The sequence below is a fragment of the Eucyclogobius newberryi genome, unplaced genomic scaffold, assembly GCF_026437365.1.
Source record: "Eucyclogobius newberryi isolate DKJ021-1_F unplaced genomic scaffold, fEucNew1.0.hap1 SCAF_12, whole genome shotgun sequence".
NCBI classification, from domain to species: Eukaryota; Metazoa; Chordata; class Actinopteri; order Gobiiformes; family Gobiidae; genus Eucyclogobius; species Eucyclogobius newberryi.
Genome location: NW_027315746.1, coordinates 26,401,081 through 26,417,000, shown reverse-complemented (window position 1 = coordinate 26,417,000; position 15,920 = coordinate 26,401,081). Strand labels below are relative to the sequence as shown.

General features: G+C 43.4%; 2 protein-coding genes across 3 annotated transcripts in view; both read right to left on the bottom strand.

Moving 5' to 3' along the window:
* Window positions 1-1,533: 1,533 nt before the first annotated feature.
* ccdc13 (coiled-coil domain containing 13) overlaps window positions 1,534-15,920 on the bottom strand; it is a 27,560-nt gene continuing 13,173 nt past the window's right edge. The window contains exons 4-14 of the mRNA XM_072441736.1: window positions 13,100-13,275; window positions 11,816-11,961; window positions 11,605-11,747; window positions 8,476-8,541; window positions 7,640-7,759; window positions 7,460-7,564; window positions 6,023-6,187; window positions 3,610-3,786; window positions 3,197-3,424; window positions 1,814-1,902; window positions 1,534-1,615 (exon numbers count right to left, since the gene is read on the bottom strand). Coding sequence (XP_072297837.1) covers window positions 1,549-1,615; window positions 1,814-1,902; window positions 3,197-3,424; window positions 3,610-3,786; window positions 6,023-6,187; window positions 7,460-7,564; window positions 7,640-7,759; window positions 8,476-8,541; window positions 11,605-11,747; window positions 11,816-11,961; window positions 13,100-13,272 — 1,479 coding nt within the window. The 5' untranslated portion in view covers window positions 13,273-13,275 and the 3' untranslated portion in view covers window positions 1,534-1,548. The remainder of the gene's footprint in view (window positions 1,616-1,813; window positions 1,903-3,196; window positions 3,425-3,609; window positions 3,787-6,022; window positions 6,188-7,459; window positions 7,565-7,639; window positions 7,760-8,475; window positions 8,542-11,604; window positions 11,748-11,815; window positions 11,962-13,099; window positions 13,276-15,920) is intronic.
* Window positions 15,191-15,920, bottom strand: part of LOC140356625 (HIG1 domain family member 1A, mitochondrial-like) — a 24,892-nt gene continuing 24,162 nt past the window's right edge. For both annotated transcript variants that reach the window (XM_072441746.1, XM_072441745.1), the window contains exon 4: window positions 15,191-15,273. In XM_072441746.1, the coding sequence (XP_072297847.1) occupies window positions 15,194-15,273 (80 nt within the window). In that variant the 3' untranslated portion in view covers window positions 15,191-15,193. The remainder of the gene's footprint in view (window positions 15,274-15,920) is intronic.

The window sequence follows — 15,920 nt, the reverse complement described above, 5'->3', positions numbered from 1 at the left end:
GTTTGACAATTATTCATAAACTTAAAAACAGCTGATCTCAGAGCTTTATGACTTCACCAAACTGGAAAATTCAAAAACAGAGTGGGTTTCTGACACTCAGAGGGGACAGGACTTACTGATCACACTAAACATGCCACAGTTCTGCCTTTTGCCTTTTTGTTTGGCCGTGGCTGCAGAACCGCGGCGCGGTCAAATGGCCCAGCAGTTTCAGGAACCGCGGCACTGCCATATAGCCTCATGGCTAACACTAACCATGACCCTAACTCTAACCCTAACCCTGACCCTAACCCTAACCCTAACCCTGACCCTAACCCTAACCTTAACCCGGCGCGGTCTAAAACGGCGCGGTCAAATAGCACAGCAGTTTCAGGAGCCGCGGCACAAAATAACATGGCAGTTTCGGCCGCGCGCCGTGGCTCTGTAGACACTCTCTTTTTGTTTATCCTCAGGCCTGTTCCATTTTTCAGCCGAATCCAGTCCATCTTTTGCCACCTCCCTGGGTTTCTTTTCTCCACAGCCGCTCTCTCATTCCCAAGACTATCCATTTAGTCTTTGCTTGATTGTTTAGTTGACCAGTTAAGAGAGACACTCTAGCATGTAAATCTGATCATATGCCCTTGTATTTTTTGAAGTCGGATATTGCATTACTCCGTTTCTTGGGCCTGTATCTTTGTTTGTTCCCTGTCTGATTTTCTGTTTGGAGATTTTTCCATTTTGGATATTTAAGTGTCTGTAAAGAAGCATTTACCAGAGATATTTACCTGCCTTCTTTGTCATTTTTAAGAGGTTCCTGTTTACAGGACACTTTCTATTGAACATAACATGGATTTACGCTTGGCTATTTCTTCATGTTGCATTTGAGTTCAGTTTACCTGTATGATAAAACACACAATTAGGTATGTTTTTGAAGATGGAACATGTGTGGGTAAAAGCTACTTTGTGTCCTTTTAAACAGGGCAAAAAATCACATTTAAAATCACTACTAAACCTAGGCTGTTACAACCTATCAGAGAGAGAGCCCGTTTGAGTTTATTGCAAACTGTAGGACCTGGCAACCCAAAGTAATCCTCCTCCAGATTCGATGACCAACTTAAGACTTTTGAATTGGAAATATTTATTTCATATCTGACGACACAAATAGGTAAAATATTACATAAAATATTGTTTTTAACCCAGCCTCTGTAAAAGGAAAACATCACAAGTAATGTCTTCTGGCATTTAATTAGTAATGTCAAAACAAAAAGCTGCAGTATGTACAAATCTACAGTGTGTTTAAGTTAGTTTGAAATATCAACGTTAGCTTGGGTTACCTCGACCGAAGAACTTGAATCATCTCCAGCAGTCGGTCCCTCTCCACGTACAACGCTTTATATTCCACAGAGTGAAGGATAATGGAGCTCACATCAGCAGAACACTTAGGACATTTGGAAGCCAGTGATCCGCCGCTGAGGGAATACAAGTCATTACAAACATGATGCCAGTTCATTTGACAGATCTTGATGAATTGCTAAGGTACATTATGCTTTTAACAGCGGGAAATGGGTCTGCTTACGTGAACTCTACACTGCTCCCCACCGCGGGCAGAACAAGTTTATGACCAAATTTAGACACAGATCTGCGGAAAGAGTGAAAAGTTGAAATTAAAACGTATCCCAGTAGACAGTGAAAGAACTCTGGGGCTTTAAATCAAATCAATAAAAAACAATAGGTTTTGCCAGAGGGAACGGTTTCAAGATTGAATTCGTAACAAGCCACTGTTACTGTACAAGCCATACATTTAAATGTGGGTCATAAAACTGTAGAAATGTCTAACATGGAAGCTGTTGTTTGCGTGGGGAGGTCACCCTCTTCTGGGGAATGTCCTGTACTGCAGATAGTGGACTGACTGGACACCGCTTCTTCCTGCAGAAGAAAGAAATCATTTGTATCTTATATCATTATGGCAGACTGGGCTCTTGAAGCTGAGGCACTTATGTTTAGGCCTCTGCTAAATATGAGGAGAAGTAAAGCTGCTGAAGGGAGGAATGGACTTAAAAATATTTGGCACTTGTGGCTCACTGTCTGTAATGTCTATGTCTCTGTGTTAGTCCTGCGACAAGTTGGCCACTGTCCAGGGTGTACCCCGCCTAAGGCCCGAAGTCACTGGGATAGGCTCCAGTCACCCGCGACCCCAAAAGGGAAAAAGCGGTAGAAAATGGATGGATGGATGGATGGGGTTTTGACCATTCCTTTATAATTCAGAGCTGAAGCACATGTTGCCAAAAATGGGGTCAGACTAGAGAAAAAGAAGAATAAAACACTATAATTCGATGTAAAGGTGCTGTGGTCTCATTTTGACCCCAATAGATGCTTTTACGATACATATGTACTGGGGCAAAACAGATTTATGGGTCCTGCCCCTTTTAAGTTGAAGTAAAGATCACAAACCCACTTCTCACTTTAGTAAAAAATGTGAATGCATTTATCTAGGATATAAATAATTATAATTCGCAGCATGATTGTGTAAACATACAGCCATGTTTTTTGCCTAATTGCTCTTTCACTTCAATAGTTACTAAACAGATATATCTGATCCACTGAGAGAAAGTAGGGGGGAAAAACACATTGTCACCAAATATCGTAAATTTTCCTCTATTGGTGAAAACTGGCCAACACTAGAACCGATTAACTAATATATTCCCCATCCCTAATTTGACCAGAGTTATAATTGTCAAAGTTGATCAGTGGAAGGGTTAAATAAGGCTATATTCACACTGCAAGTCTCGACGCTCAATTCAGATTTTTTCGGAGGCGATTCACATTACAGATTAAACGTGATTCAAATTAGTTTTCATGTGTGAACATAACAGCCCTGAAGTGTCCAATGTGAAGAAGATACAGGACAAATGCAGGAGTCGAGCTGTTGTCACATGACGAGACAGACTAAAGAGGAAGCACCTTTAGTCATCTTTATATTTTGTCTTTGATAGGAAAAGGTTTCAATGTAAAACTCTGTTTTTTAGCTTTGCTGTTGTTGTCCTGCATCCGTTTGAAGGTTTAATTACAATCTTTTACCATTAAAAACTAAATGTGGAATGTTTTATTCTTGAGCAGAAGTCAAGATAAATGTGCTCTGCAAGTTCAGACTGAAGATCAGACTTGAATCAGATTTAGTACTAGACATGACAGTGGCGTGTGTGGATGTAGCCTCAGTGACCCTGACCTTGTGGAGCTGCTGCATCTGCTTCTTGAGCTGTTGGATGTGGGCCTCTTTCTCTGCCACCACCAGTCGCAGCTTGTGCACCAGAGCGACGGAGGCGTGGGAGGAGGAGGAGGACTCTGGGTGGGGGGGGGACCTGGAGGAGGCGGGGTCAGCGTCCTGGCTCTGTCGGCTCTGCTGGAGGCTCAGGCGCTTTACCAGGTCCTGCAGCTGATCCTGCTGCTTCTGTCGCACACAAATACAAAAGCAGGACATTAGAGAGTTTACAAACCCTCTAATGACAACAGTTTTGGCATTAAAGATTTTAAACCATTAACGTTTAGGTCTGACCTGACTTAATTATTGAAATGTTTTATGGTCTACTTTATTTTGCCTGCAGGGTCTATATACAGTACAGTTTGAGTTTGTACCAGCAGTGCATCCACCAGTTCATCGTCGTGCTTTCCCTTCTCCAGAAGTGTGGAGATATGACTTTTGAGAGTTTTCTGCTCACACATCAGGAACTTGTTGCGGGCTTTTGAGGCCTCCAGTTTTTTCTTCACGTCTTCATGGTCTTTCAGCAGAGCCTCGTGATCGGTTGAAATCCTCTGTGAACACAATCAGAAAGTAAAGAGATTTACATATTTACAACCTGGAAAAGTATTATTTGGAGTTGTTATGGTATAATGATGACCAAAAACAAGGCCAGTACCAGGGCCCAACCCTGGAGCCAGGCCTGGGGTGGGCGCTCGACGGCCAGCGTCAGGTAGCTGGGTCTTTCTCCACGGGGCCCGGCCAGGCACAGCCCAATGGAGCAACGTGTGGCCTCCCTCCCGTGGACCCATCACCGGCAGGAAGATCCGTGAGGGGCCGGTGCAGAAATATCTGCCGGCAGTCGACGGCAGGGGCCTCGACGACCAGATTTTCTAGCACTGAAACTGGCTCTGGGGGCATGGAACTTCACCTCGATTGGGTGGAAAAAGCCTGAGCTTGTGTAGGAAGTCAAGCGGTGCTGACTAGATATAGTCAGCCTCACTTACACGCACAGTTTAGGCTCTGGAATCCATCCATCCTGGAGAGTCTGGACGCTCCACTTCTCTTTCGTTGCCCACAGGGAGAGGCAGCGAGCTGGTGTGGGCTTGCCACGTGTTGGAGGTCACCCCAGTGAACAAGAGGGTCGTGTCCCTACGCCTTTGGGTTGGGAACAGGTCTTTCACTGGTCTGCCTATTGGCCAAACTCCAGTGCAGAGTACCTGGCCTTCTTGGAGTATTGGACACCAACTGGGGACTCCATTGTTCTACTTGTCTTCAATGCCCACATGGGCAGCGACAGTGACACTTGGAGAGGGGTGATCAGGAAGAATGGCCCACCCAATCTGAATCCGAGCGGTGTTCAGTTATTGGACTTCTGTGCTAGCCATGGACTGTCCATAATGGTCACCATGTTCAAGTGTGTACCAGGACACCCTAGGTCGGAGGACAATGATTGACTTTGGTGTTATGAAATGGCTGCGTGTCTTGGATACTCAGGTGAAGAGAGGAGAAGCCGATTACCACCTGGTGGTGAGTTATATCTGCTGGCGGAGGAGGAAACCGGACAAACTTGGCAGGCCCAAGCGCAATGAGATGGCCTTATGTCGACTCTCACCTCCGGGAGAGCTTCTCCCAGATCCCGGCAGAGGCTGGGGACATTGTGTCCGAGTGGACCATGTTCTCAGACTACATTGTCAATGCGGCTACTCTGAGCTGTGGTCACAAGGTCGCAAGTGCCTGTCGCGGCCAAGGAGGCCTATAAGGCTTCTTTGGCTTGTAGGACTCCTGAGGCGCCTAACAGGTATCGGCAGGCTAAGCCTACCGCAGCTTGTGCTGTCGCGGGGCAAAAACCTGGGGCTGGGGGGTGTTCAGGGAAAACATGGAGGAGGACTATCAATCTGCCTCGGCTGTTTGGTCCTTGTATGCAGGAGCTGTGTTCATTGCTGGCTGTAAGTCAGACCTGTTTCCAGTGCATGTTGGTCTATGAAGGAGCTGAGTTGAAAGGAAAAGCTCTCGATTTACGTCGATCCACGTTCCTACCCTCACATATGGTCATGAGCTTTGGGTAATTACCGAAAAGACAAGATCACGGATACAATCGGTTGAAATGAGTTTCCTCCGCAGGATGGCTGAATAGTGAGAGGAGCCAGCTGATGTGGCTCGGGCATTTGTTCCGAATGCCTCCTGGACGCCTCCCTGGGGATGTGTTCCAGGCATGTCCCACGGGGAAGAGGCCCCGGGCACGCTGGAGGGACAATGTCTCTCGGTTGGCCTGGGAATGCCTCGTTATCCCCCTGGAGGAGCTGGAGGAAGTGTCTGGGGTGAAGGAGGTCTGGGAGTCCCTGCTTAGACTGTTGCCACGGCAACCCAGTCCCAGATCAGTGGAAGAAGATGGCTGGATTGAAGATATGTCATTCCAAACTGCATTATGCATGGATTTATAGTAGCAATGCTTTTCAGACATTACTTATTAGTTATTCAATGTCTTTTAGAATTCTTAGATTGTCTCCTTGTATCTTAATGTTATATTTTACTTTTTGTCTCTATATCTATATCTTTCTACATCTCTTCATCCATCTCTTTCTTTCTCTTTATCTCTATTTCTTTTTGTCATTGAGTTAAAAAATAATATATATATATATATATATATATATATATATATATATATATATATATATATATATATATATATATTATGAATCACAAAAAAACAAAATGTAAATGATCCATCTGTAACTTATGATATTACTTTTTTTGTATTGTATTGTAATATTCAGTATGTATTTATATGTTTTGTTATAGATAACCCACCTCAAACATCTCCCGTTTCTCTTTTTCAATGGTGCGGATGTAATTCAGGTTTCGGTCTTGTGGAGGCGTCGTCTTCATCAAGGAGCCTAACACTTCGTCCTCACTTTGGAGGCTCTGGTGTTTGCGCTGGGAGGACTGGTTCAGCTGCTTCTCCAGATCACGCACCTGTGGGGAAAACAAAACACTGAAGGTAAAACCAGTCCACCCAGTCTGACATTGATTAACACAAAACACAGCCAAAAGACTGGATACATATCCGTTATCAGATGACTTATAAAAGGTTTATGAACTATAAAAGGTTTTTGAGAATCAAAGATTAGCTCAGCCTCAGTATGTGAAAAAAAAAAAAAAAAAACATGAGCATGTTCACAAGATTATGCACGTCATAATCTACAGAGCAACAAATGTTCTCAAATTTAAAGAATATAAATTAACACAACTAAATATGGATATATTAGTAGTATTAGAGCACACGTTAAATGTGGTTACTAAAATAAGATTGTTAACAGTAACCAAAAGTGAAACGATATTAAGTGTGTTAGATCCAATTTAGAATTTTTGTTATTTCTGCTTTTTCTTTTGTGGTACTATCAGAATTTGTCACTAGATGGCGTAGAAAACCACTGTAATGGAAGTTAAAATAGTGTGGGAAGGTTTGTTTGGCATTTAAATATAGCACAAATTATTTCTTAAAACATAATGCACTTCTTTACGTGCCTCATCGTAGAATAATCTCATTTTTATTTTACATATACATACATATATGTATGTATATATATATATATATGTGTATATAATGTATCATAATAACACAGAATGATCAACAGTCAGGGATTGAAATTAAACTGAGCAGCGCCTATTGTTAAAAATGCAGTGTGACATTATTGGTCTTCATTTGACAGAGATTTGTTCAAGGCACTTTCCCAAGTAAGGCTGGTTTGATTACTTTTTAGTTGATTGGACAACATTGAACGTGTGAATGTTTAAGGTCAGTAGATGTCAAGACATGGGTTTTAACTTCCTGTTATAGATGACATTTTCAGAACTTTCTAATAGATACACAGTAAAAAGAGACTAACCATAATGTGTTCACTTCCTCATGTCTGAAAATCACATGCTCAAAGTACCAAAAGTGTGGTTATATCTATATGATGATTGTTATTAGCAATTATAGCAGCATTTGTTTAATGCTCAGCCCCCTTTCACACCTTATTGGTTCTTTAACCTGCAGTAGACCAGGAAAAGAAGGGCCTGATAGTTTTTTTTGGGGGGAAACTAATTGAATTATAGTTTCTGGTCAGCTGGTTTTCCTGGCCTGCATGTAAACTCTGATTTATAGTACCAAAACATGATTAAAGTCAATAGAATCAAATGTTTTCCCAGTTTAGATGTCTGCACTTTTCCTGCATTGTCTTCCCATGCGTTACTAAACATTACCCTCATCTGTAGAGTCATGATCTGCTGCGCCCGGCCCCTGAAGTTCCCGGGACAGCTGAGTAATTGCTGCAAGTTGACTCCCTCTCCGACCTCACGGCACAAAACCTACAAACAAGAATGGCACATGAGCCACTGATGTGTGATTCACTATTCACTCAGATATTAGGCTCCATGCTGTACTTTCTGGGCTTTTTTCAGCTCCTGTTTGACAGCCTGGACCTGGTTGCGATATTCAGACACTTTGAGAAGGGCAGCGGCCAGTTTGTCCTGAAGAGATTTCACCAAAGGGCTTTCCAGCTCCTGAAAATATCAGAGAAAAAATCTTGACTATGTTAGGAACAGCGTTTGAAAAAAAAAAAATCATTCCACATTCAAGTGGCAGATGTCTAAAATGTTTTTATTTTTGATTACGTTTTGGCAGACGGCCTTCATCAGATTATTTTTCTTTTTCTGCTTGCCACTGCCCCATCCCATCAGATTTGAAGCTAAGCAGGACAAGGCCTGGTTAGTAATTGAATGTTAGACCGCTGGAACACCGGGTGCCACGGGTGCGCTAGAGGAAATATTGTGCAGTAAATACGGAAATAATGGCTATTCTAATTTTTAAAGGAAAGTCTGGATAGATTTACACGCACAATGTTTTTTTTTTTTTTTATTATTGATGCACTTCAAACTGTTTAAAGTTGAGGCCTGTGATAAGTCGAAATTGCTCAAGTCAGTCAAGTCTGTACCCACTTGGCTTAAGTTTACATTTGTATTTTGTATATTTGAACCATACCTGTACGACTTGTACATTTTCCAAAGAAGTAATTAAACCGGTGTGGGCGAGATGGGTTGTATGACTCATTTAGTAGCGTTTAAAAAGGTTATAGCTGCCCTAATTAACTAAAGGTGTTTGTCAAGCTATTTTACTTGCATACATTTTGTTCCACATATGTATACTCTGCATATATTTTATTTGTAAAATCCAACACCTGCCCTGTTATTTTGATAAAAAGATTTACTGTATAAATTACCTCTGAATCCTTAACAGACTGTGACTTTGCATGATTGTTCCCAGGATAAATCAAACCACTCTGCAACTGTAAAAGAGAAAACTGTTAATACAAAATGAATAGTTTCTGTTTTCTTTTTAATCTACAACCAGGTCATTTAAAAAATAAAATAATTTTAATTAGGCAGTTGATGCAGATTTGTTTAGTCATTTGCCTAAAAGATCTAAATCATTTACCATCCATCCATCCATCCATCCATATTCTTCTAAAGGCAACAGTCTAAGCAGGGATCCCCAGACTTCCATCACCCCAGACACTTCCTACTGTTCTTCAGACGAGATCTTGAGGTGTTCCCAGGCCAGCCGAGAGACTTAGTCCCTCCAGTGTGTCCTGGGGTTTCCCCGAGACCTCTTCCCGGTGGAACATGCCCGGAACACCCCAGCGAGGCGTCCAGGAGGCATCCGGACAGATGCCCGAGCCACCTCAGCTGGGTCCTCTCAACGTGGAGGAGCAGCAGCTCTACTCTGAGCTCCTCCCATGTGACTGAGCTTATTCCTTATCTCTAAGGGAGCACCCAGACATCCTGTGGAGGAAACTCATTTCGACCGCTTGTATCGTGACCTTGTCCTTTTGGTCATTACCACAACAGTCCAATGCAGCGACCGCATCACTGCAGACGCTGCACCGATCCGCCTGTCAATTTCACGCTCCATCCTTCCCTCATTCATGAACAAGACCCTGAGATACTTTAACTCCTCCACTTGGTGGAGGTGCTGATCCTCATCCCAGCCGCTTCACACTCGGCTGCAAACGGTCCCAGGGCATATTGAAGGTCCAGGTTCGATTGAGCCATCAGGACAACATTGTGTGCAAACAGCAGAGATGAGATCCTGTGGTCCCCAAACTTGACACCCTCCGACCCCTGACTGCGCCTAGAAATACTGTCCATAGAAACAATGAACAGAACCGGGGACAAAGGGCAGCCCTGGCGGAGTCCAACATGCACTGGGAACAGGTCTGACTTACGGCCAGCAATGAACACAGCTCCTTCTCCTGTCATACAGGGACCAGACAGCCTTGAGCAAAGGGCCCCGGACCCCGTACCCCCCAAAGGACACCACGAGGGACATGCTTGAAATCTTCTCCAGATCCACAAAGCACATGTGGACTGGTTGGGCAAACTCCCATGAAACCTGGGGCACCCAATGGAGAGTATAGAGCTGGTCCAGTGTTCCACGACCCGGACAAAAAACCACACTGCTCCTCCTGAGGTTCAACTATTGGTCGGATTCTCCACTCCAGAACCCCGGAGTAGACTTTACTGGGAAGGCTGAGGAGTGTGATCAATCTATATTTGGAATTCTCTCCGGTCCTCCTTCCTCTACAAAGACACCACCACACCGGTCTGCCAGTCCAAATGAGCTGTCCCCGAACACCACGCGATTTTGCAGGGACGTGTCAGCTAAGACAGTCCCTACAACATCCAGAGGCTTATAGTATTCAGGACAGATCTCATCCATTCTGCCACTGAGGAGTTGCCAAACAACCTCAATAACTTCAGCTTGGGTAATTGATGAGTCAGTCTCCGAGTCCTCAGTCTCTGCTCCCTCTTCAGAAGACGTGACAGCGGGATTAAGGAGGTCCTCAAAGTATTTCTTCCACCATCCAATGACATCCCCATTCGAGGTCAACAACGTTTATAAAGGCACCATGAAAGGTGAAAGCACTGCTTCCCCTTCCTGAGGAGTCAGATGGTTTGCCAGAATCTCTTTGAGGCCGATAAATAGTCCTCCCTGAAATCCTCCCAGTCTTGTGTTTTTGCCACTGCAACAGCACAAGCTGCGGTGCGCTTATCCTGCGATACCTTTCAGCTTCTTCAGGAGTCCTACAAGCCAAAGTGGCCTGAGGTCAGTGGGCTTCAGCATGATGGAATCCCTTACTTTCGGTGTACACCACTGGGTTCAGGGGTTTTCCGCCGCAGCAGGCACCTGCGACCTTGCAACCGCAACTCAGAGCAGACACATTGACAATGCAGGTCGAGAACATGGTCCACTCGGACTCAATGTACCCGGTCTCCCCCAGGATCTGGGAGAAGCTCTCCCGGAGGTGTGAGTTGAAGACCATGCTGACAGAGGGCTCCGCCAGACGTTCCCATCAGACCCTCACAATGCGCTTTGGCCTGCCAAGTCTGTCCGGCTTCCTCCTCCGCCAACGGATCCAACTTACCTCCAGGTGGTGATCAGTTGACAGCTCTGCCACTCTCTTTACCCGAGTGTCCAAGACACTCGGCCGAAGGTTAGAAGACACAAAAACAAAATTGATCATTGACCTCTGGCCTAGGGTGTCCTGGTGTAACAAAGAGAGACCTCAACCCGGAGGCGTGTTCACTTGGATGAACTTCAACATCAACAACGGCTGAGCTGCGGGGCGATAATCAAGCCCACAACAGCAAAGTGGAGCTTCCAGAGCCTAGGTAAGATAGGATAAGATATTCCTTTATTGTCCCACATGGGGAAATTTCATTGATGCAACGCAGGTAGATACAGAGGTAGATACAGAAGAACAGATCACTTATAGGAAGTTTGAAAAACACTTTCAGTAGAAGATCTCCTATAAACAAAAACTCCCATAGACAAAACCACCCATTTCCCAACAAGGGATGGAGGGGAAAGATAAAAATAAATAAATAAATACATAAATACCATTGCATGTGATCACGACAAGTGTGCATGGAGGTGAGGCCGACTATATCTAGAATCAGTTTCTTCTGCCCGGAGCCAGTTTCTACCACCCAGATCACTCTGCACATCACTCCTTCGGGCTGTGCCGTGCTCCGTGGTAAAAGACCAAGCCACCAGAGACCTGGCTCAAGGGTGGAGCCCCGGTAATGCCAATCCAGGGCGACGCAACTGGCCTCATTAATACGCTTGTCATAAGGAGCTTCTGAATCGCTCGTGGTCTGATCCATCACTTGGGTAACCCTACCAGTGGCATGAAGCCCCCGACAACATAGTTCCTAGGATCATTCAGGTGCTCCAACCCCTCGCCCTTGTTAAGGTGGCAGTTCAAGGAGGAGAAAATCCTTTACCTTACTTTCTAATCTATTATTTCAACCCAAGTTTTGCCATTTTTAATATCAAATGCAGTTACCTCTTTCTCCAGTTCTTTGATAGTATTACTCCTCTGTTTGGATTTGATCCTCTCACGCTCAATTTCAGCCGTCAGCTCCCTGTTTTTCCTGGACAGCTCCACGATCTTGGCCGCAGCTACATCCCCTGCCAGGCCCGATGTGCCTAAACAAACAGTGTTCAGTTCCACTCAAACGCCTGCTTCCAGGGTTAAACACTTTCCAGGGCCTCACCAGTGAATGCCAGCCTCTCCTCATCTCTCTTCTTCTGGATGTGTTTGATTTCAGAATCCTTTTCGCTCACCAGTTTCAACAGTTTTCCGTTCTCATCTTTCAGGGAGCGTAGTTGGTCATGTAAAATCTCGTTTTCATTCTTTAGTCTGCGGTAAAGAGGAGTAATAGTGAGAAACAAGCCCAGATGTTGTAACTAGTTTGTGTTGAGCTGACTTAATAGTAATCCAGAAAATTAAGCTGCTTTCTGAACCTGTAAATGCTGCTTTATTTGGTCTTGACAAAACCAGTTTTAGATCAATGTAGAAATAATAATGATTTTCATTTTTTCCACATAACCTAATCATATTTTTTGGATTGGGGATATTTTTTTCTCTCAAACATTACATTTTATTAGGCTCTGGGGCTACCTGTTTCTCACAGCTAATGCTAATGTTATTAAAACACACACACACATACACACAAAAATATAAAACAAAGCGAAGATTGTAAGATTGTTTTTATGAACGGATTAATTCAGTTTGATATTTTAATGTGTTGGATTTTAATATTATGCCCCAAATTAGCATTAGCACCTCCCTTGAGATGTATTAATTGCCCGCTGGTGAAGTATTCAGAACATTTACAAAGTCTTAAACGTAAGGAGCTCTACAGTCCCACCCACTTCAAAGTTCAAATACGTTTTTCTTGCTTTAAAGGCACGACGGCGGCAAAGCAGCTGTGTGGTAACAAATGTCCACGATGCGGTTGTTTTCAGCCCAAAAAATCACATTCTTAAAATTCTGCAAAATGTTTTAATAACGTTGTTATTGTGTTAGTGACGCTAACACTGAGCACAGTTAGGCTCAGAGCCCATTGGACAAATTTTGTTTTTTTAATTATACAGGTCAAATTTGTGAAGTGAGTAATTTATTTACTTTAAACTGTCAAAATCTCGCATGCTCAGGGACCCAAGCCTTGGGTGTAATGTCCCACTCCTAGCAAAACTTATCAAAGGGGGCATTTTTAAGTTTTTAGACACAACACACGTGTTTGGTTGGGGCACAAGCCAAGCAACAACACCTGGAGAACCCACAACAGTTTGTCCTGACCAAGATCCTGGCTCAAGATGTGAACATGGGGCCCTGGGCACTCCACTGCAGGTTGTCCAGACAGAGGTTGAATGAGGAAGTCCATAAAAATAAACTAAACCAACCTGTTTGTAATTCATCCAGTCTTCTCCAATTCAATATCAGCCATGATACACTGTACAATTGCTGTAACTCTGTTATAAAACACAGAACATACCTTCTCTCTGCAGTGTCATTCAGAATGCATTGTTTGGATAGTTCCAAGTCTTCTGTTTTTCCAAGCGGGTCCTGCACTTCCTTTTTCATCCGATCCAGTTGTTTCTTCTCCTGTTGCTTCCGCAGGACATCAAACTGGCGCTGCAGTTCAGTGAGGACACTGTGGTCATCCATGGGCTAGTCGCCAGATAATAAAAGAGCAAAAATCACCACGCTTTTGTTGTAAGGCATTAAAAGAGAGAGAGAGAGATGTCTGATTAATAAATCTCTGATGAATAAATATCGCTCTGATTAATAAATATGTTATGTTCTTCAGACACAGACATCTCTCTTTATAATGTGTCTTAAATGCACATATTACCTCTCATGTATTCCCTCGTCATTATTAAATCCCATTCTGAAATTAAGACGGCATATTTCTTTTGTTGAAACTTGTATATCATTTTGAGATTTATCACAGGAACATTGATAATTATTATATTTTACAAAAGCTGAACATAATTGTTTGTTTTAGACATAAGATTTGGGTGAGATCAACTATAATCTCTCAATCAAATAGCCCAGCAATTTTGGGAGCCACGGCACGGCCATATAGCCTCATGGCTAACCTTAACCCTACACCTGACCCTAACTCCAAGACCTGACCCTAACCCCAAGACCTGACCCTAACCCCAAGACCTAACCCTAGCCCGGCGCGATCTAACCCGGCGCGGTCAAATAGCCCAGCAGTTTCAGGAGCCGCGGCACAAAATAACATGGCAGTTTCGCGGCTCTGTAGACACTCCCCCGTGGGCTAGATCTGTCCCATCTGTGCTCCCCGGGACATGCGGTTGTAGACAGAACCTGTCATACCGATTTAGCCACTATTTTCAGTCTTGCAGCAAATAGTTTACTAAACGTGTTGGCCCAGCGTTTAGAGACGCGGACTGTCTCCCCGGGACACACAGATCTAACATAATGACGTGTGGGACACACGGATCTAACATAATGACGTGTGGGACACACGGATCTAACATAATGACGTGTGGGACACACGGATCTAACATAATGACGTGTGGGACACACGGATCTAACATAATGACGTGTGGGACACACGGATCTAACATAATGACGTGTGGGACACACGGATCTAACATAATGACGTGTGGGACACACGGATCGTGGGACACACGGATCTAACATAATGACGTGTGGAATCAACATCTTCAGGAAACCACCGCAGCTTTAAAACAGCTTACCTTCAATTTAGCTTCTTTTCCAGAGAAATGTGCAAAATCATCGGTGGAGAAAGTAGCGCCCTGCTCCTGGAGCGCGTCTCTGGTATCTTAGCAACGGTCTCGAAGTCGCGAAAGCCGCGCAGACACATCTCGCGGGAGCAGGAGGCAACTTGGTAAATGGATGTTTATTTGTGTATTTCTTTGACCTGTATAGACTTTTTTCTGTACTTTAGATGCTTAGAAATTGTAAATAATTAACTAATAATAATTCCGGTGAAACGTATAATTATTTTCAACCATCTCAGTCATAGATCAACAAACAACAACAAAAGATTGAAGATATTAAATACTAACCTATAACAATGAAACATTTTGACAACACACATTTTATCATTTTAAGTTTATTTTTAAGGCAGCACGATCAGAAAGAGAGAACACAACATTGGCTACATTGGGATGAAGAACAATACACTCAATATATTAAAATGACCATGCAACATAAATTCATATTCAATGCAACACAAATACAGTACATCAGTGTGTGGTGCACTCAAGGGGTGAGAAAAAGCTACTTTAAGTCAACACCCAGGTCCAAAATGTTTAACTACTACTACTACCAACCACATTAATTTAAAATATGTATTATGGAACAAAGACCAAGTATTAATTGCCTGTGGACTTCATGTCAAGTTAGACGGTCAGACAGTTGATGCCGGACTCAAAGTTCTTGCTGCATCCATTGAACCATGGTTTAGATGGACACAGTTGTGCTCTAGAATTTTGAGAAACTGACCACAAGTGACCAAAAGGGCCCCATCATTGTGTGGATGCTATATAAGTGTGTTTGCCATGAGAGAAGGACACGTGAAACTATGAAGCTATTGTTCAAAAGGCAATTTCCCGTGTCCTTCTTGTCCTCGCTGTGCAATGTAGTCCCGGTACATTGAGTATACGACACCTGCAGAGAAAAAAGAAATACATTACTTTTTTAATACTCTGTCCTTTTAATCGGGAATCTATTCAAGACCTGAAACAGTCCAAACACGTAATTAGTAATCCATTTGATGACATTTGTTGGGTCCACAATTTTAGACAGAGGGGCCCAGCAAGTCTCTGGTTCATGCAGGGGGGCTTCAAGGGGAAAATGTTGGGAACCACTGCTTTAGACAATGCAATAAATCAAATTGATGATCTGCCTGTTTGGAGTGATTGCTATGGTGATTATTGCGGCGCTGTGTTAAACAAAAAACACAAAACACAGTTAAGTTATAAATCATGTTCAAAAGCCGTGAAAAGAGAAATGGGACAGTAAAAGAAAACGCTGGCTAAAGTACAAAGAAAAGACAAACGTCTGCCAGAAAATAAGCCACTTAACTACCACTGTTGATAGATGGGAGTATTGATTGAGTATACTCCTTCCCATGCCATTATTCAGGCCACTTGAGGGACAACAAGCCAACAGAAAAGTCACAAAACTAAACTGATTAAAACTTAAATCAAAACTTACAAAAACTTCATTTTCCCATCATGCTGTCAGCGAGGGTTGGCACACATGACTGTACAAACTGCAGGCGGCTGACTCCGGGTCTACTTTGACCACCCCTG